The following is a 21,327-nucleotide window of genomic DNA, read 5'->3' on the forward strand; positions in this document are numbered from 1 at the left end:
TGTGCTTTTTCAAGATTTTCTAATAATCTTAAAGACTTTCTCATAGATATAAGAATGAGGGCAATATTATGTTTGTCAGAACACTGTTTCCCAGGGCGCCAAGATGCTATCTCTGATACAGCCGACTGGCAGGCTCATTTCCTGGGTTTAAGAGTTCAAAAAACCATTTCTCGCTTAACTTTGATTATAAGTCAACCTTCTCTTGCTAATTCAGCACACTTGCCATGAGTTATTGGGTTTTCTCATCGCCTCCTGAAAGTGAAGCAAATGTCCTTTCTCCCATGTGGTACCCTTTCCCGGAACCGAAATCCTCAACCTTCACCCGCTCCTCCGAAGTTTCAGGCGATCCGCTCCAGAACGACTCTCTAGACACAGCGCACCCTAAGGGAGAGCCCGAGATTCTTCAGCCACAAAATCGAACGTGCCTAAATTTTGCAAAGGAGGAAAAACCTTAGAGCAATAGGGCTTATCCCTCTTCTAGATGTCAACTCGGAATCCCTGGATGTTAGAGGAGGGAGAGGGAGAGAGGGAGAGAGAGAGAGAGAGAGAGAGAGAGAGAGAGAGAGAGAGAGAGTGTGTGTGTGCGTGTGTGTGTCTGTGTGTCTGTGTGTGTATATATATATACAAACCCTCCCCTGACGCTCCCAGCCAGGAGCAGGAGAATGTTATGGCAGTTTGCCTCAGTTTGCCTCACTGAACACCAGCCTGCACTGCCTTGCTGGAGGAGGATGGTTTCTTCTGGTCCTAGAGGAAGTGACTTTATGGGGCTTTGCTTACATTTAAGAAATGGCAGAGGAATTTTCCTCCCAGGGTACAGCAAACAAAGAATTACTTCTTGGAGCCCATGTGTTAGTATAATGATTTCATGTATAAGCAACTGGCATGTTGCCTTTATGTTCTAGAAAACACCCTACACCTCAAGGAGAACACATCCTAATCTTAGAGGCGTGAAACCTGACTTTTAGGCTGTTAGATGAGGCGCTGTGTTTTTCAGCATTTAGCCAAACAGGAGTTTGGGGGCCTCTTTTTAAATGTGTCCCAGCCATGGTACCAGGCTCTGTCATTTCAAGTTGTTTGGGTGGCTGCTGTTGATTTTTTTCCCCTGGCTTTTTTTTCCTTGAAAATATTTACACACACACACACACACACACACACATACACACAATCGAGTTTGTTCACCACACCTTGGTTTTCAAATACATAAACCACCTCAGCAAATTTAGAAAATCAAGACTTCAAACCACTGGGTGTACATGCCTGGGGAAGGGGGGTAAAGTGAGAAAGGGCGGGGGGAGGTGGGAAAGAGAGGAAGGAAGAAAATTTAAAAGATGATGGTTAAGGCTGAGGGGACTTGCCTGAAAGGAAATGAAAAACCTTAAATTTTTTATATCGACCTTCTGCTAACATTTGGTCACACAAGCACAGACCGGATCAAGCTTCTCTGGAGCTTCCAGTATAACCATCCACCATGAAAGAGGTTTGGGGCGGGTCCAATGAAAGGCATTAAAAATCAATTTCAAAGTCAAGGGCCCTAGAAACAAGTGGCCCAGCCCTTCCCCGGTCTCAACGCTATCTACGGGCAAATCCGTATTCGGAAAGGAAGATTTATGTGGATTTCTAAAAACATAATTTTCCGTCAACCTTTTCCCCAGGGGCTACAAAGGATCCAAGAGTCGACACAAATGTCTTCAGCATCAAGAAACATTTTGATGATGAGTTGAGTGTTAACAAATCAGAAACACATGGTCTTAATTGACTGTGAAATAAATAACATTTCAAAATGAAAGGGGGAAAAGTGTTCCGATGTAAAGCATTAGAAAGGACTCAAACCTCAAAAGTTGCTCCAGGCATTTGAGGCCTCCCCACTCCCAGTTCCATCTTCTGCTCTCCTCTCCTTCCTGTCCGGGTTCGTGTTTTCATGAAAGTGAAACACGGCTGGATTCCCCTGACCTATATTCACTTGCAAATATTTCTCTTTGGGAACCTGTGGGGCTCCTAAAATGTCTCAAAGCATGAACACCTTCTGCATTAGGACCAAGGCCCTGGGTTTGAAGACAGGACCCTGAATCAGTAAAAGGAGAGTCAATAGGCCCTGATGCAAGTTCATCTTTTGTTCTCCAGGGTACCAGCGGGGTTCTTCCTGCAGGATGCACATTAGAACTACCTGGAGCATTTAAAACATCTATCCATGCCTGGGCTCCATCCCCAGAGATTCTGATGTAGTCAGTCCGGAGGGAAGGCCCAGGCATGGGTCTATCTGGATCTGCATTTCTAACAAGCACCCCAAGGAGATTTGAATTAAATTTAATAGCTCTTGACAGGGCACTCATGTGCCCGGCAATGGTCTAAGTACTGTACAGAATATCAACTCCTAATCCTCACAACATCCATGAGCTAGGCAGGTACCATGATCATCATCCCCATTTTACAAGTGAAGAGATGGAAGCACAGAGAGGTTTCCAAACTTGCCCAAAGTCACACAGCTAGCCAGTGGCAGAGGCAGGATTCAAACCTGCCTGGCTCCAGAGTCTACACTCAGTAACAACGACATCAAGAGTTCTCCCTGTGTGGCCCTGGACCAGCAGCAGCTGCAGAAAGCTCTTCAGAAATGCAAATTCTTGGGCCACACCCCAGACCTACGGAATTAGAAACCCTGGGGTGCTGCCTCACAACTGGTGTTTAATGAGCTCTCTCGGGGACTCTGATGTATGCTAACATTGGAGAACCACTGCACTCCACTCCCCCTCAGGTACAGATGGGAGTACAGACAGAAGTCAGACCTGCTGACGTTCTGCTCAGCCTTCCACCTTGTGGATGGTGGCTAAGCACGTGCCATCTTCAGTGGAGGGTCAGCTCCATCCAGCGGTGACCGAGGACTCGAAAGAGCTGATCTAGGGACCCTTCTCCCACCGGAGGACACAACCATAACATAGCCTACAGCACCAAGGTGCCTTCTCCAATCAGGGGATGAACTCTTCCAGGATGACTCCGCAGCGCCTGCCATCCAGAGCGAAGTCTCAGGAGCCTCAGCCCCCTTACTGAGCAACACCAAAACCCCACTGTAATTTCTTCCTCCTTCCCCGCTAATGAGATTGTGAAGCAGCCCGGAATCTCTGTAAAGCTAAAGATCAAACCAAAATACAGCAATCTCTTTTCCAAGTCTCTGTTAACAGAAAAGCACAAAAAAAAATCCTAAGTAATTTTGGAGATACTTGCCATGCTTGGCTCTCTCTCTAAAATTCCTGAATGTGCAAAAAATTGGTCTCTTTTCCTTTAGGAAAGGAAGAGAGTGGGCGGGTGGAGTGGGGACGGGTGAAAAGGAAGATCTTAAATGGGTGAAACCCTCCAGCAGCCAGGCAATCATCTTCCTGTCGTGATTTACAGCATTCCTCTAAAAATATCTATGAGATCACAGAACGATAAGTGCATGACACCAAACATTTGTAACTAATCCATGAAAATAAAGTAAGGGCGTCATGTGGCAGGGGGAACACAGCGGAATTTGTCTTGTGTTATCGTTCTAAAATAAGACGGCCTCAATTTGGTTGAAATATATCTTCACACATTGTCTTCCAGAGCAGAGCCGTTTGAGAAATTCTGATTGCAATTATAAGTGCTGAGTAGGGAGTGCTTTGCAGTTCCTCTGCCGATGCTGAAAGCTATAAGCAATCCTGATATTAAAATCTTTGGAAATTGAGGAGTACCCCAGGCATCATTACAGTACTTTCTCCCCCAATCCGAGTAATTAAAATCTATTATGTGAACACGTGTTAATATTTTATCAACTACTGTTTTTAATAAGCTGAATGTATGAGGCCTCCTGTGGTAGGAATGATATCATTTCAAGCGACGCTTCCCAACCCACCCTCTACCCCGCCAGCTTCGTTGCAAACTCACCACAGTGCTGAATTCCGGAACCTGCCACAGCAGCCAGTCCTCATTAAGCGTGTACAGGGCTTTGCAAGTGATTACATCGACGGGGCCCTTGTTTATCTTCTGGTTCAGAGTCGTCACCAGCAAATAGAACGGTTCTCCAACAGTCTCCTTGGAAAAGACGCAAAAGTGACAGTTAGCTTTCGGCAGAATCCACTGTACTTTCCAGAGAATGAAAGTTTCAGTTTATGGCCCTACGACAGGAGACAGGAGGCAGTGTTTTCTAACAATCAACATGCACCTCCCAAGAAAATACACTTTGCTCCACTTAGGACTAGGAGCAAAACTCAAGAAACTGCCTCTTCTCCCCAACACACACGTGTGTTCACACATGCACACGCACACTCTCATGGCATTTACAGAGTAGCTGATCATTCTTTTATGCTTAAGCTTCTCTATGGTAGCCTAATGCTCATCAGTTGGCCTAAGAACCGTGAGTAGAGATTTAACCTTTCTTTACGTTCTTATTTAACTGCCCTTTTTTTTTTTCAGTGTGCTGAAAATAAATGGCATGTAAAAAATGCAGAACGATTAGCCTTGGTAACCAGAATAAACATAAAAACATTTTATACATTTACCTAGGAGGAAGCTTTTTGGTGTTAACAGGTTCTCACGAAGGAAGTGGCCTTGAGTTGCACAATCTGCAGCCTCCTTTCCCGACTGTGAGGCGGCCAGCCCCGGGTCCTTCCCAGACCCAGCCTGCACAGTCCCACCCGGGCGCCTTTGCTGGTACAGGCCCCAATGTACCCCACCTCCTTCCCCTGGGCCAGAGCCGATTCCAGATCCTTACTCTAAGGATCTTCCCAAGCATTTGGCCCATCCTGATAACTTCCTTCTGCACCTTTTTCTCGACCAGGGGTGGCCACGCCTGCTGTTATTGAAACGCCTGAAATCTGTAGCCACTTTCCACTTGAATGGACCCTGAGCAGCCCAAGTGGGAGGCTTGTGTGTCCCTGCTTTCATGCAGCCTCCCAAAGCACGTCGCCCTGGCTTGACAATCCTGTAGTATTTGCTAAGTAAATAAACCCTCAGTGATCAAAAGGACATTAAACTGAATTTAAGGGGCAAGAAGAGCCAGGGCCAGAACCAGGAAGTCAAACTACCTCAGTAATGACGAGAAGCCAGCCACGTGACTAGGGCTTGAAGCACCAGTTTACAAAGTCAAGCTTCACAGCCAATGCATCTGGCTTGGAAAGGAGGGCTCCACTGGATCTCTCACCTGCTTTCCCTTGAAGAGGTAAGCTAAGACGTCTTCGAGGTCTCTTGGATCCCACCCCTACCCGCCCCGTACCATCCTCTATACTGACTGCAAAAGCACAGCCTTCCCTGGTCCCAGGCTTCCTGTCACTCCTCTGCTGCCCTCCCTGCCAATGGGGCCCTGTATCACTTTCCTCTCCCCACCCTGACATACCCTAGAGTCGCCTCCTTACTGTAGGACAGGGTTGGAATGTTCAAAAATTTCCCAGGTGGGGAAAGCGCTGGGACTAGAACATGACATTTCAATTCTTATGAGAAACTTCCTTTATTTAGAGGTTCACAACCACACTGCTCTCTTCTCTCTCCCTCCACCCCCTTAAGTGATGTCCTGACCACAAACCTAGAACTTCACTTCTTTGTTTCCAGCCACATCAGAGATGGGGGTGAGCGCCCTTGGGAGGGGGCTGGAGGCACCCGCAGAGGTCGGCGTTAGGGGGCCGGTGGGCTCTTCTGGGCTGTGTGGAGCGACAGCTCCAGACTCGATGACTCTGTAGTAAGAATTCTCCACGAGAGTGCAGCTAGACTCAGATAAGTAACATCTCACCTGGCACCGTTACCCACACCCGTGGTTCTAAGCCTGGATAATCATCACCAGAATCCCTTGGGACTCTTATAAAGAATTCAGATGTCTGGGCCGTACTCTAGACACGGAATCTCTGGAGATGAGGCCTGGGCATCTGTAGTTTTAACACCTGCCAGGGGATTCTGATGCGTGGCCAGCTTAGGAAACTACGGAGCCATGATGTTTCTTTGTCACCACTGAACACAAGTTCTAAGTTAGTCATACCTGCTGGTGGCTTAGGCATCTCATCAGACCAGGGTGCACACAGCTTCCCAGGGAGCCGGTCTGGGGCAGAGCCCCAGTTTATGGAACCGACCCTGCCCTTCCCCTCCTGTGATGGGAATTAAGCTTGGCCCCTTCACTATCCTTTCCTTCGTGAGACCAGACTCTCTGACCATGGCTGAGCTTTAGGCTTCCGCACCTGTGATCTCATTCCAGCCCCAAATCCCTCCCTAAGCCTGGAAGAAGGTAGCTGCCTTCCTGGGGAAGCATTAAGCCGGGTGGCTAAGAGCTCCCTGGTGCTGTCACACGAGCTATGGGATCTTCCTCTATGGGAGGAAGTCTTGTCTATCCTGTGCATCCCAATTCCCCAGTATGCAAAATGGTCATAAAGGTTCTCACCTCATGGGATTCAGTGAGAAAAAGGAAGCAAAGCTCTTAGCATGGTGGCTGGCACATTCAATAAACGGTGGGTATTATTATTACTTGACCCACAGGGTCTTGGAGGCACAGAGGAGGAAGTTACCTGGAGGTCACAGAGCTCATGGCACCCAGGCCGATGTTTGGGGGGATGGGTACACCAGAAGGACTAGGCCATCAGAGTCCCACACCCCTTGGGCACCTGGCTGGGGAAGTCCAGCCCTCCGCGCCAGAGGGAATTATTCCACTGAAAACGAAAGTATCGCCGACGGGCCGAATGCCACTTCCTCCCAGGGAGCACGCTGGCCCCTCACCACCCGAAGTGCTCAAGACACTCCTGAGTCAGCACTGCAAAACCTTGACGAGGAATCCTCTGCTCAAGGGAGCCATTTGGACTCAGAACGCAGATTTTGGGGACGCCTCGCCTTTTTAACGCCCAAGAGCAGCAAGGGCAAGGCTCTGACTAGCCTTCGAGGGCTCAGAAAAAGAATCACAAGGTCCCAGAGGAAAGAACTGGAAAGGAATTTAAAACCAATGGCCACGCGCCTCATTTGGTGGGTAGAAAACGGATGCCCAGATGGAAAGGGCCGTACCTGGAGCCACGCAGCAAGCTGGGGCTGAGATGAACTCACAGCCCGAACCTGCTGCTTCTAACCAAGACTCCTAGGCCAGCACTCCTCCTACTCCCCCCAGGTTCTCAAAGGCAGGGCGGTGGAATCACCTGCAGGAACTTGGAAACGTGGACTACTGCGCCCCACCCCGAGCTTCTGATTCAGTGGCACGGTAGGTGGTGGGGCAGGAGCTGCCTTTTGAGACTAAGACCCAGAAACTGGGTGAGGGTCCTGCTGCCTCTGTTTCGAAGCAGCTGCGGCTGAAGCTAGGATGGGGGAAGCCAAATATATTCACCCCAGAGTTAAGCTCTCCACATCTCCCCAAAGTGTATGATGATTTATACCAAGTAAACAGAAAAGAAGGCAGATTTCATTAATCTTAATAAATGGGCATTGCCTTGGGAGAGAAAAGGGTTGGTTAAAAAAAAAAAAAAAAGGTTGTGCATCTACTTGTAAGATTACATTAAACATTAAACTAAGCACAGTCTATTTAAGGCACTGCTTTTTGGATCTAAACTTAAGTAGCGCTGTTAAAACCTGTGGCATAGCAGTGAATCTTATTGAAACTTTAATTAGATTCAGAACTAGCTACAAACACACAGTTATGCAGTTTTGCTGGAATCTGGATGGCTGGTGAAATTAAAGAAGGATAAGAACATCCTGCACCAGGGGCCTCGGAGGGCTGAATGAAGCCTGGGTTCAACAGAACACACTTCTTTTCCTACTAATATTTTATAATAATAATGGGCACCATTTATGGAGTGCTTACTCAGTGCCAAGCAGTTGCATACATTTTCTCATCAGTGCTTCAGAACAGCCCTAAAATATTCTTCTTCCAATTCTACAGGTTATAAACCCAAGGCTCAGGCAGGTCAAGAAACCTGCTTGGGGCCTCTGGTAAGCGGTGGAGTCTAGATTCAAACCGGGCAGCGGGCTCCAGGGCCCATCCTCTTAACCAATGGAATCTGTGCAAAATCCACATTTGAAAAGATTTTAAGATTCAATTAGATTATAATCATGTTCACTTAACTGTAACAAAGTGAACTCAAGGGGTGGGCGGCTTTTTGGAGACTTGCTTTCATCTGGGATAACTGGTTGGAATTGAATGTAATTAGCTTACAGAGAGCGTAGTGGTAGGTAAATGGCTATTTCCAAGATGCTTCAGAGGCCCTGAAAACAGTGTGTTTCCATCAGTATTTGAAATATGCCCTCCACTCAGCACATGTTAATTAACCATGTGAAGGTGGATGCAAAAGTCAAGGGGTATAAAGTTTCAGTTATGTAGGGTAAGTTCTAGAAATCTATTGTACAACATTGTGCCAATAGACGACACTGTTTTGTACACTTAAAAATCTGTTAAGAGGGCAGGTCTCACGTTAATTTTTCTCACTACAATACAATTTTTAAAAAGGGAAAAGTCTTACTTGAGGAAATTCTAAATGAATTATACTTGCATAGGCCAGTTACAGCAAAAACAAATTTTATTTTCCCCTCCGTGTGCTCCTAGTAAGGACCAAGACTAAAAGTGGTTAAATGCCGACACCACAGAGTGCTCAGGATTTATCCTGGCAAAGACATCAGCACCTGCTAAAAACAACTGCCTATATAGTCTTAGCTCTGACACCACCAAGGGATGTGACACTTACCCGCAGAAAACCAGAAAGGCAGACGGACATCCAGTTTGTGAGGAGTTTTTCCACCACGGACTCTGTGCGTCTCAGCATGAGTTTAGGCTGCATGTTACTGCACTGCTCCATCAAGTCCCTGGTCAGCACCTCGAGGATGCTGGTTAGGTAGACCAGCTTAGTTTGCAGTGCAATGGTTAAGAAGGAAGCAAACAGACACCTATTTAAAAATAGAGCCTTGGTTACAACAGCCAAGACATGGAAGCAACCTAAGCGTCCATCAACAGACGAATGGATCAGAAGATGTGGTACATATATACAATGGAATACTATTCAGCCCTAAAAAGAAGGAAATCCTGCTGTTTGCAGCAACATGGATGGACCTTGAAGGCATCACGCGAAATGAAATAGAGAAAGACAAATACTGTATTATCTCACTTATATGTGGAATATGAAAAAAACAAAACAAACCTCAAACTCAGAAAAAGAGATCATATTTGTGGTTATCATGTTGTACACCTTAAACCTATACAGTGCTGTATGTCAATTATATCTCAATAAAACTGAAAGAGAAACAGAAGAAGATATACAGATGATGGAAAAAAAGCATATTAAAAAAAAAACCAGAGCCTTGGTTAAGCACGTTAATCATCAACTGTGGCTTGCTTGGTGCTGATAACAGTTTCCAAGGAAACTTGAGGGGTCAGGCAATGGGGTGCTAACGGGGTGCTGCCGTGTGGGTGCTTTTTCTTAACATCTAAGTTTCAACTACCTTTGTCCTCGATCCATAAAAACCACACATCAATGTTAACTTCAGGTCATTTTATATGGTTTTCAGCACTTAAACTTTAAACTAGAGCGGTAACAAGAAGTGAATATCTTCCCTGAATTTTCAGGGTGTTTTCAAAAATAGAAAACAGCACACTTCTGCTTTTTGACTCAGGACTCATGTGTTTTCTTGGTATTGGGTTTTTTTAGGGTGCTTTTTGAGGGGGGGGGTGTCACATGTGTGTGCGTCTTCAAAATAGAATTTGTGTTAGAGCGTTGTGATCTGAAATGGAAAGAAACATCAGGACTGCATGGTGGCCCAAATCAACCAGCCTCTGGAGAGATGCACGTTCTCAGATACCAAGCTCAGGTTGTAGTTCCGAAACAAAATAAGAGGCTCAGGTTTTATTCTTTCTACTTAATGGCTTTCAAAATATAAACAAATTGGCTGATACCTGTCCTTCACTGAAAAGTTCTTCTGCTTTTCGAGAGTGTGGATGACAGTAACAAGGAAACTTTTATTACAAATTAGGGCATCCAAAGCTGTGAGACTTTCATTCTTATTGTTGGCATCTCTGTTCTGAAAAAAATATAACATAATATAGATAATATATAAACTTAAAGTTAGAAAGTAGATCCACAATGGGTTTTCCAAGACGATGAATTATTTAATATCAAATTTGTGATCCCAAAATATCCACAATAACAATTCAAAGTAATAATGGAGATGAAGATGATGATAACACTATGAAAGTCAGGCAGTCATGAGCGAAAAATGAAAACTTATAGACTTACATGCATATCTTCAGTGAAGATGTGTGTGAAGCCACCTGACTGAGAGGAAGGAGACACTTTTATTATTCATAACATCCAAAGGAAATGAAGAGTGTATTTTTGTTATAATACCTGAGTTCATTTTAATAAAGTAGAGACACTATTTGCTAATCTGACGAGCCCCTGGGCTTATGTTCACTGCATATCTTCTACATAATAAATAATTGTTCAGCTCTCAAGAAACACCAGTAACTTCTGAAAGCCTCTAAGAATATTTATCATCGCATCAGTTCCGTTTTTGGTAGGTGAAGGCATCTCACACTTTAAAAGAACTGACTCAAAAGTTAAAGAAGTGGTGGTGAAAGATTATGCAAATGTACAGACCACTCCTCCAGCAATTTACCTTCTAAGGATAAATACTGAGTTGTGTTGGTAAATTTATACAAGTCTTAGCTTAGAAGCATTTACTGTCTCCATACACATTGTTATTCAAGAAGGGGTGGAGAGGGGTGGGTAAAAGCTAGAACCTGGAGTCAAACAACTTGGGTTCCAATCCTGGTTTTATCACCTACTGGTCACATGACTTTGGACAAGTCATTTAACCTCTCTGTGCCTGACTTTCCTCATCTGAAAAATGGGAACAATATGAATCTCACCTCCCGGGTTAGGTGTGAAAATAAAATGAATGAGTGCACAGTAAGTTCTTCATGTCAGCTATCATTATCATTTTTTTTTTTTTAATCACTAATTTACAGCAAACTAGACCACAATGCTGTTGCCCTGCTGGTTTCTAAAAATATTTTAAAGTGTTATGCTCTGTAGCTCTTGAATATAAACTTTTAAATTTGAGTTTCCTTTAATGTACAATGTCATAAATCATAATGGAATTAAATGACTAAATTTTAAAAAGCATGCTAACACTTTAAATGAGTCAACAGGATGAAAATATAAATTCAAACATTCAGTTATTTAAAAATTTTTTGGTAATACTTGAAACTTTGGGCTATTTTTATATCTTATTTAAGTAAATTTCTTCTGCAGAGAATTTCTGCCTTATAGTTTCAAATTTGTTAGCCCAAGTAGAAGACCTCAAACTATTACCTCATACTCTCTCCTAGTAATAAGCAGAAAAATCAGACCCTGGGTTTGCATTTTCTAGTTCCTCATATTTTTCTGCTGAACCAACCTTATGTCAATAGGCAATTTAAACAGATTGAGGACTTCCCTGGTGGCACAGTGGTTAAGAATCCACCTGCCAATGCAGGGGACACGGGTTCGAGCCATGGTCTGGGAAGATCCCACATGCCGCAGAGCAACTAAGCCCGTGCACCACGACTACTGAGCCTGCGCTCTAGAGCCCATGAGCCACAACTACTGAAGCCCGTGCACCTAGAGCCCGTGCTCTGCAACAAGAGAAGCCACCGCAATGAGAAGCCCGCGCACTGCAACGAAGACGCAATGCAGCCAAAAATTAATTAATTTTTTAAAAAACTTAAAAAAAATAAACAGATTGATTCTTGACCTTAAATAGGGAAATACGGCTCTGGCTCCCTGGGTTCCAATGTTCCTTCCTCCTTTCATTCAAATTCCTCTCCTCTAGATGGTTAGGTGCTCTGCTTACCCTTATTTCTTCTATTTTCAGCACAACAAAGTGCCAATATAATGAAAAGCAAGGCTTTAAAAGCCAAAAACCAACTAGCAGGGCAAAGAACTACTGGTAATGCCTTGATCTCTGAGAAGCTACCATTTCCTCTGGGCTTTGCCTATTGTTACCGAGTAGGTGTTGATCACCAAGTTCTCCCTCCGCCACCCAACCTCCAGGCCTAGAGGATGTGGCTCCTGACCTATCAGTAAAGGGCCTCTCAACAGCAGGACTTACCTTCAGCCTAGAATGCATTTCAACTGGTGTTGTTCTAATAGAGTATCTTCCCTTGTTCTCTAGATCTTTTCTTAATTGTGACAAATTCAGTTTTAACTTAGGTCTTCTCAATAGGGTTCTGATAAATGTATGCTTGTTTTTCCTGTGTCTTCTTCTGACATCAGTTTCTATAGCTTTCCCAGTTGTCTTCCAAGATTCTACGTAACCCTGAGTTAAATCAGTTTGCCTTCTTGCAACTGTCTCTTCTGAGATAACACAGCATTGTTCCTAGGAATTTTTTTTTTTTTTTAAACACTCGAAACAGCATTCCTTTGCATTCATCACTCTATCTTGCTCTTGATTACCGAATTTAGAAGATAGGAAAACTTTTTCTTTCAGGCCACAGATTACTCTCTTCAGCACTCAAGGGCAATCATTAACTATAAAAGCCCACAGAGTACTCCTGTAGATGGTAGAAATCTCTTCTTTTATTGCTATTAAATTCTTAATGGGGATCTCAGATAGCTGGGAAATAGGACTCTCGGTGCAACCTTTGCTGAGGCCCTGCACAGTCATCCTGATTCAGGGAATTAAACTCCCCTCCCTAGGCAGTATTCTGCCATAGAAATGAAGGAGGTGGCAAATGGCAAGTCCTGGTGCCTGCTATTCCTGGAGGATAACTTAAAAAAAAATACAAGTACAAAAAGCTAAAGTCTTATTTCTAGCCTTCTTGATTTACAACACTAAGGCTTGGACAAAAAAAAGAAAATATGGTGGGTGTTTTATGGAGGTATCCCACCCTCCAGACACAGCATCACATATCATGGTGTCTGCTTCTAGAATTATAGAGAAACTGGAAATTGCTTACTGCATGTGTCTGGGTTTCTGAACTCTAGGCTTCTGGCCAAATGTAGCTGAGAAGCTGATGGTAAGGTGATACAAGCTCTCTTTTGGCCTGGAGAGATTTCTGGCTTTGCTTAGAAGTCTAGATTTAAATGTAATATGTAATTGGTGTTGATGTGTTCCAGAGGTTGGGCCTTGCTGTGGTCACCAGTTCTGGACCAAAAAAGGGCAATATGGAGGAACTGGGGTATCGGGACTTGGAGGTGATGGTAGGAGGATGAGTGTACCTCGCCAAAGACTTGGGAGGGTAAATGAGGAAGGCTATGTGAGTGGCTGAGAAAATGGAGGTGTCAGAACGTGAGACCGAAAACCCAAAGGGTTAAGTAGACTACTCCTCGGAGTCCTAGAACAAATTAATTCATCATTTCATGCAGCTATTTCTACTAAATGAGGATGACACAAACTGATCAGCTGAAGAATAACTGCTGGAGAGAACCATACAAACTCTACATTGCTAAAAACGGCTGTTATTAACTCAGAGTCTACACATGTCTACTTTTCTCCCTCCTGGCCAATAGTACTTTTCATTTCCAATTGAGAAGTAATAGTGAATAATCTAGTAGCTGCAATGTAAGTCACGCAGATAAACACAACAAACTGGCCAGCCCACAATTTATTGATTTTTAAATAAACTAGCTCACTTCCCAGCTACAAATTCAGTTCTAAACTGGTAGTAAAATAAAAGCAAAAATCATCACTTTGAACTTGTGTCCCTCCTAGGTTTTTGTTACTGGACAAAGAGTAATTGCCAGTGACCCGCCACTGCTTTATACCCTCATCAATCCAATTAATAGCAATCCTCCTCCCTGCTCTGCTGAGATTTAAGCCATTATTCTGTACCAAGCACATTATCTACAGCTGCCTTGGAAGGAAACACCGTTTTTGACAGTAGCAACAAGCACCTTCATTATTATTCAAGACTCAACCTTAGGAATATGATCAATGCTCTTTTACCTCAGGGAAGAAAGTTCTCAGAGCAAAATGTTTGTAGTCAAGGAAGGGAACAGTTCCAAAACTATCAACCACATCCAATTTATCCATCTGCAGCTCAGCAAAGCCTGCAAAACAGAATCCCAAGAGCAATATTTTAACTGAGAAAACAATGGATAAGATCTTCTGCTGTTTTGTCTAACATGGAGTATGACCTTGGTTTTCATTAAAGAAGAAACAGTAGATAATTACTTGGTTGGCTGCAAAGAAGAGCTGAAATAAAACACAAAGCCAGGCCTAGGCCCTGCTGTTCAGTTGTCTTCTATTATACAAACAGCTCTCATTACTGTGGCTGGTTCCATTTAAGGGTTAAAAAAAGGGGCTTGTTTTTCTACAAATAAAATTTTGGAACCTACCATCACGTATCTCTTTCCGGAGCTCACTCTCCAGGAGCTCCAGCTGTTGGCTCTGTTTGCGACTTAGTTCCTTCGATTTGTGCCTGGTCACTCCCACAGCCGCTGTGGAGACAGAGATCCAGCATGAGACTGACAAAAAGGAAAACAGAACCAACCTTTACAGTCCTTTACAGAGGAGGCGGTGGAGGGAAAGCGAGAAAGACTAGCCTGGAAGAGGTGGAATTTCTAAGAAGAAAGATTCCCAGTGAGGGGTCACTCTACAGACCCCAAATGCAACAGAAAACCCCCCAAAAAAACCCTACTCATCTTCAAAGTAAAAAACTAAATCAAATGACCTTCACTTGTAACCAAAGATCCCAGCTGGCTGAAAAGGAATGAAACAAGCCAAGTTTCCCTACAGCCACAGGCCACTTAATATTGTTCTGTTCTTTTGTAATGTTTCTAAACATCCCTAGAGAAATAAAGTTGAGCCTTAAATGCAGAAAAAACCCACAGATCCACAGTGAGTTACATGAGCCAAACTTGCATAGATCAAATGGGGTGACAGGATGAGTGGTCCCCAGTGAACCCTTGTATCTGGATATTGCTTCTTTCTCCACTTCATTTTGCTTCTAACTGTGCTGTAGACGCAGTAAACCGAACAAGTTCGGCACTCGGGTTCATGTCCCCGCTCTGCCATTAACTAGCTGTGCGACCTCAGGTAAGTTCCTTAGCATCTCTGTGCCTGGCTGCCTTATCTATTAAAGTGCCTACCTCCTTGTGACATTGACAGGATTCCAGGAAGTAACTCACAGAAAACATTTAGATCTTATTTTTAAAAAAGAATATGTAGCAATTGTCAACTCTCATTATCATTCTCGAAAGTTTTTCCTCTTTTTGTAGAAATTTCATGATAAAAGGATCCTGCTAGATGTGAATGATGCTGGAGGAAACAAAATTCAATACAGCTGTGTGCTGGACCACTTCATAAAGTCAACAGTCTTAATCGTAACGTGCATCACGCATCTTCGAGAGAGGGTGGAGCAGGCGGTGATTCTCAAATTTGCTTGACTATGGAGCCCTCTTTCCAGGAGCGTCACTTGGGACTGCTGGCCCTCAGACCACCCTTTAGGCAGCACCAGCTCACTGCCTGAAAATGGAGCTAGCAGGCCACGTCCACAAAGCAGTGAGTTTTTTGTGGCTGAAATCTCCAGGGGAAGCTACAGGGGGTGTTTGGTAGGTGGCAGCCCTAGGCCAGGTGTGTATAGTGTTTTCACTAATGATGTGATTGATGGTCTGAAGAGTACACTTACTCAAGCTGCTAAGGACACATGCCTCCATGGAATCATGGTAAGAAGGGGAGGAGAATTTTAAACGGCTTTGCAGATACCAATGAAACCAAAAGTGATGTGTCAGATGGAGCCCACTTCACCTGAAAGAGCATAAACAATCTCTACTAACAAAGTGAAAGGAGAGGAATGAAGAGTCGCAGAGAGCCCAGGAAGAGATCAGAGGTTTCTAGGAAGTCACAAAGTAGATGTGACTCCATGATGAGACTATTCTACCTAGAGCTTCCTGACAGCAGCGGATTCTCAAAATCGAGCTCAGCGTTTAGAATTTACAAGTAATCTTCTTATTTGAAGCCAGCACCGGCCAGGACTTTATTAAAATCTCAGGCCCAATTCTGGATTCTAGATGCATTAGTAGTGGTGGATAACTTGGAGAGAGCTTAAAAAATACCTGAAATGATCATCAACGGTACAAAACAGGGTCTCTGCAAAATGAATTCATTCCATTAGGCTAGTTAACAATACACATAAATCCTTCCTTCACTGGACTGGGAACTAGCCAAGAGAAAGGACCAGGACTGAACTCATCTTCCCTAAGTCCAAAGCCTCGCAGTTATCAGCAATATAACAGGTGCTCAATAAACATCAGGTAAATGCATGCAGGGATGGATGAATGAGTGAGTGAGAGAGTGAGTATATGGAAGGAGACGTTAGCAACTATTAACCGAAAACCATTAGAGAGGCGATGCCTGCATTAAGTCAAGGAACATGATGGGCTCCACAGCTGTGGAGAAGAGTTCTCTTTTTTAAGGATGACAAGAGGAAACAGACTTAAAATGAAAAGCAGCTCAGAAACAGAGGTCAAAAACTGAATGGCTGGGGCTTTCCTGGTGGCGCAGTGGTTGAGAATCTGCCTGCCAATGCAGGGGACACGGGTTCGAGCCCTGGTCTGGGAAGATCCCACATGCCGCGGAGCAACTAGGCCCGTGAGCCACAACTACTGAGCCTGCGCGTCTGGAGCCTGTGCTCCGTAACAAGAGAGGCCGCGATAGTGAGAGGCCCGCGCATCGTGATGAAGGGTGGCCCTCGCTTGCCGCAACTAGAGAAAGCCCTCGCACAGAAACGAAGACCCAACACAGCCAAAAATAAATAAATAAATAAATTAAAAAAAAAAAAGTTTAAAAAAACAAAAACAAAAACTGAATGGCTACAGAGACCAGGTCCTCAGATGAGGTAAGTGGTCTGGGTGGAGACAGTAGGGAGTGGTGGAGACTATGGCAAAAGCTCAGTTGAACACCTGCCCTCTCTCTAGGGGCAGCTGCTCCTCAGCTCCAGCAAACTGATGTTATGGAAAACATTAGGATCCAATGATCCAGATCTTTCAAATTTTCAAGAGATTTTAAAGAATCACCTAATTTTAAAATGTTGTCAATTACTTCAAATTTTTAAAAATGCTATGTGGGCCAAACAAAACACATCGGCTGGCCAGATTTCATCCAGTGAGCAACCACCATGGGATCACTGTGTTTGGATGAGCCTCGGAACATTTTAATAGATGGTACAGATCACGCTTCCAAAACACAGTTCTGCCAGGAAAGACAGGGCTGGGGTAGGGGTGAGGGGCAGGGTTTGCTGGGATGAGAAGGCAGGATGAGATGACCAAGTCCTTGGAGCCCAAAATCCCAAAGGAATTCTGAGGAAATAATGTAAATGGTACATTTGTCATCACAATTCACAGGTTCAGGGAAGCAAAGTGGATCATATTTCTCAAACACCAAGATACCAACCATCTTTGTAATCCAGCCTTTTATTAATGAAGCATCCTAAAAAATGTTTAGAAAGCCCTCAACGTGTACCTATTAGTCCTTTCCCAAAGTTTTGATCTGGGTTTTCATGCACTGATACTTAACTGAAGCAAACAGCCCCTGAAAGCGGAAAGCCTTCCTGCCTGCCAAGGCCCCAGGGAATAATTTCTCTGACAAAATTAAACAGGGCACTTACCAAAAATGACAATCACTAGCAAGACGGGAAGCCCAATCAGAAAATACCAAGTGGAAATAACTGATTCCCGCTCGACGTAGAGTTCCAGGTTTCCCAGTTTGACCTAAGGGGACAAAGAGTGTCATTAGACCTGGTCGAGGTGGGGACCACATCTAGGTACACAATTCTTCCCCCCAAATGGTTTTCTCCAAGATACAAAAAGAGGTGGCAAGCTAGGCAGGATATCCGAGTTCAAGTCCCATCTCTGGGCAGATTAGCTATGTGAATTTGAGCCAATCAAGAACATTCCCTGTGCCTTGGTTCCCGGATTCAGCTCCAGTCAGTTGCAGGGCTAGACCTACAGATTTTACACTTTGGTCCTCTTTGCCCTGGGGGTTTTAAACTGCAGGAATGGGGGCGATAAAGAGGTAGTAACCTGTGGGTAAGAAACCCTCTTACCCCTGGACTAAGGAAGTAATCCAACTTTTTAATCTCTTCTACATCTTGTGTTTCCTTGATGGGCCTATTTTGAAGGAAGCATTCTGTGGCAAAAACCAGTTTGGCAATGCTGCCAGGATGATCCCTGAGGGCCTTTTCCAATTTTAGGTTTTGATTATAAAAGTTTGTAAAACTTGTAAAGGGAAAAACTCTATATCAAGCCTTATTTTTGCACTGACATACATATAAGTATTGAGGAACATTACCATCCTGGGAGCCACGGCTGCCCCTGTGGAATTATCTGAGTGCAGACTCCATGCCCAGACAGCCCAGGTTCTAAGTCCCAGTCCAGAGAATGAACCTGGGCCCTCGGCAGCGAGAGCACGAGTCCTAACCACTGGACTGCGAGGGAGCTCCCCCTCCTGTCCTTCCCAGCTGTAGGAGCTTGCGTTAGTCACCTATCCGTGCAGTCCTCACTTTCCCCATCTCTAAAATGGGATGCTGTTAGCGCCTCTTCGGAGGGTTGTCGTGAAGATGAAACGTGCTGGCATTTGTTTGTAAGCGAGCTTCTGGCACTCCTGCCCAGAGTTCTCCAGCGGACTCCTGGAGCTCAGCGCCAAGTCCTCACAACGACCCCCAATTGGCTCTCCATGCTCCCTCCCCCTGTTAATGCTCTCACCTCCTTGCAATACTCCCCCCCTTGCTCCTTCCACTCCGGCCACACTGGTCTCCTTGTTGCCCTTTAACAGCACAAGGGAGGCTCCTGACTCAGGAACTTTGCAACCTGTGGTTCCCTTTGCCTAGAACACTTTACCCCAGATGGCCCATGGCTCATGCCCTCGTCTCCCTGAGGTCCTGATTCAAATGTCGTCTTTACAGGGAGCCCTTTTCTGGCCGCCATCGTAAACCTTGCAGCACTGCCCCTCACCTCCTGCTTCATTTTTCTTCATAACAGTTACCACCATCTAACACATCTTCAATTTATTTTCTATACTACCTGCCTTTTTAGGTAAGATCCGTAAAGGCAGATATTTGGGGAGGGGTAGGCGGGTCTGTTTTCTTCTCTGCTATGTCCCTATGTCCCAGTGCAGGCACTCAGGAACTAGTCCTGGATAATGAAGAATGCTGCCATTTGCTCTTCTCAACTAACCAGACACGTGGGATCCCTTGTGAGTTTAGTTGCTGTTATTCATTTTATAATTATTATGACCCTCTTTACCGTACAACGGACGGCCCAAGGGAGGTTCAGCTAAAGCCAACTTATCTAAGGCCACACAGCTATTAACTGGTGCAGCTGAGACACAAACACATTTTTTGTTTTGCCTTCCAGTTGATGTTCTTTTTTCTTATCCTTTACCCAATTACTTATGACTCTAGATCATAAAGCGTTTTGGGGGGGATATAGACTGTGCAGAGTCTCATGAACACTATAAACGGAGGTTTCTAATATGTTTCCCTTCACCACAGTCTCATGTCTTTATTGTGGGACATAAATATACCAGTGATGGGATGGACCCTCAAACGTGTCTGGAAAAAGATTAAATGCAGTTGAGTCTGACTTCACGGTGGAGGAAGCAGCCCATGACGCATAGATTATCTGGTCCCCATTAGACTCCACTGCCACTTTCAGTGTGCCAGGGAAGCCCCCATTCTGGGTTTCTGCCAAGACATGGCACCTCTGCATTTGGGCAAAGAATGACAGCTCACTCGTCAATGGGTCTAGAGATTCTGCTGCAGATGCTGCAGTCTAAATGTATGGCTAGAACAAAAGTCATCAAGACTCATTAGTATCATAAACAATGGTGCGCTCAGTGCTTTGACATTCCAATGGCACAGGGGTGGGTTCTGCAAGCTGTTCTGGAGGAATAACGTTTGGGTCTACAATACCAGCTTTGTTTATCTTCACTGAAAGCGAAGATCTAAAGATCCATAAAAGATTCTATTCCGGCTTCTCGTTTAGCCAAGGAATCCCCCCTCCCCCCGCCCCACACCAAATAAGGTAAAACTAACGGGTAGGACTGTCAGGCAACCTACGCGAACTTTCTTGGAAGAGGTGGCGATGCTGTTTGCAGCAGTGATGCCTTTAATTTTGCAAAAGATGGTGGTGAGATCTTGATTTCTAGTAATATTTTCAAAACTGCAATTTAATTGCTCATTTTCTCCATGGAAGAGAGTAATTTCAATGTCTTTCTTGGAAATGTTGAAGTTATCATTTTCTTTCTGTGAAAAAACAAGGCGAAGATGAAGAAGTCAAGGCGTGTGTGGAAACTCACAAACATAATACACCTTTCCTGTCGAGGGGAGCACATCCTCCCACCCGAAATGAGAGAGACATACTTGAATTTTGACTTCCAATTCTGTGTCCACCTCAGGCTCAGCCCGATACCCTGTAAATCTGGGGTCGTCCAGGTACTGCAAGCTTCCACAATCCAAGTAGGTCTCCTGGACCCTGAGCTTCACAGTGACATTCGTACGCCCTTTTGAACTCTTTAAACTGGGGGCTAAAAATCTGCAGTAAGTCGCCATACAATATTCAGAGACCTGAGGGAGAAGGAAAGAGCATTTTGACAGCTTCATTAATGAATTTCAGCTCTGGGATTGAAGAGCTAAGTGACCTGGGCAACTGAACCTCTCTGTGCCTCTGTTTTCTCCTCTGTAAAATGGGGATAACAGTGTACCCACCTCATGGGGTTGAATTAACTCTAAATTAAATGAGATGAGGTCTCACTAAATTAAATGAGAATATCCATGCAAAAATGCTTACAAATCCATGCAAAAAAGCACTCAACAAATGCTAATATGACTATTAATATTATTAGTAATAATGAAAGAAGGTGGTAATACAATAGGAAAAAAGGGTACTCGGAAAAGAAGTCAGCTAGAGAAAGGGGAAGACTGCACCAATGGGCCTGTGTGTCCTTCAAGACATCAAGGCTGAGTCCTGGGAAACTACAGGAAGGGAGGAGCCGCTTCTTCGGCAAGGCTGGCTGCAGGCTTGCGTCTGCTGGCTCAATCACTCTGTGTTGGCGAACCTCTGTGCTTTAGCAGAAATCACTAACCGCAAGAGGAAAAGGCTTTGCAGGCCTAACAAAAAGTAGAGGAAAACAAAAGTAAAAGGGACAATACAGCTCCTATGAAAGAAAGAGCATGAAGATGGGAAACCACGCAGAAAGGGTGGCCCACTTTACAGGCTTATTTAAAACAAACAAGCGAGCATAAATACTGTCATTTTCAGGTGTGCAGGGAGTTGGGCAGAGAAAGCTGCTGGGAGAGGGGAGGTTGATGAACGTTCTAAAGAAGAGCAGCTAAGACTCCTAAAAGGATATTTGCCAGGTGGGGATTTTTCCTCTTTGTTATTTGCTGTC

The 21,327-nt window shown here is 44.5% G+C and overlaps 1 protein-coding gene across 2 annotated transcripts in view; it reads right to left on the reverse strand.

The window, feature by feature from the left end:
* Nucleotides 1-21,327, reverse strand: part of PLXNC1 (plexin C1) — a 145,011-nt gene that overhangs the window by 34,656 nt on the left and 89,028 nt on the right. For both annotated transcript variants that reach the window (XM_082418863.1, XM_082418864.1), the window contains exons 13-21: nucleotides 20,300-20,503; nucleotides 19,997-20,182; nucleotides 17,546-17,648; nucleotides 14,277-14,378; nucleotides 13,885-13,988; nucleotides 10,191-10,229; nucleotides 9,851-9,975; nucleotides 8,649-8,847; nucleotides 3,898-4,044 (exon numbers count right to left, since the gene is read on the reverse strand). In XM_082418863.1, coding sequence (XP_082274989.1) covers nucleotides 3,898-4,044; nucleotides 8,649-8,847; nucleotides 9,851-9,975; nucleotides 10,191-10,229; nucleotides 13,885-13,988; nucleotides 14,277-14,378; nucleotides 17,546-17,648; nucleotides 19,997-20,182; nucleotides 20,300-20,503 — 1,209 coding nt within the window. The remainder of the gene's footprint in view (nucleotides 1-3,897; nucleotides 4,045-8,648; nucleotides 8,848-9,850; nucleotides 9,976-10,190; nucleotides 10,230-13,884; nucleotides 13,989-14,276; nucleotides 14,379-17,545; nucleotides 17,649-19,996; nucleotides 20,183-20,299; nucleotides 20,504-21,327) is intronic.

The sequence above is a fragment of the Balaenoptera physalus genome (genome assembly GCF_965194825.1).
Source record: "Balaenoptera physalus genome assembly, chromosome: 13".
Taxonomy (NCBI): Eukaryota; Metazoa; Chordata; class Mammalia; order Artiodactyla; family Balaenopteridae; genus Balaenoptera; species Balaenoptera physalus.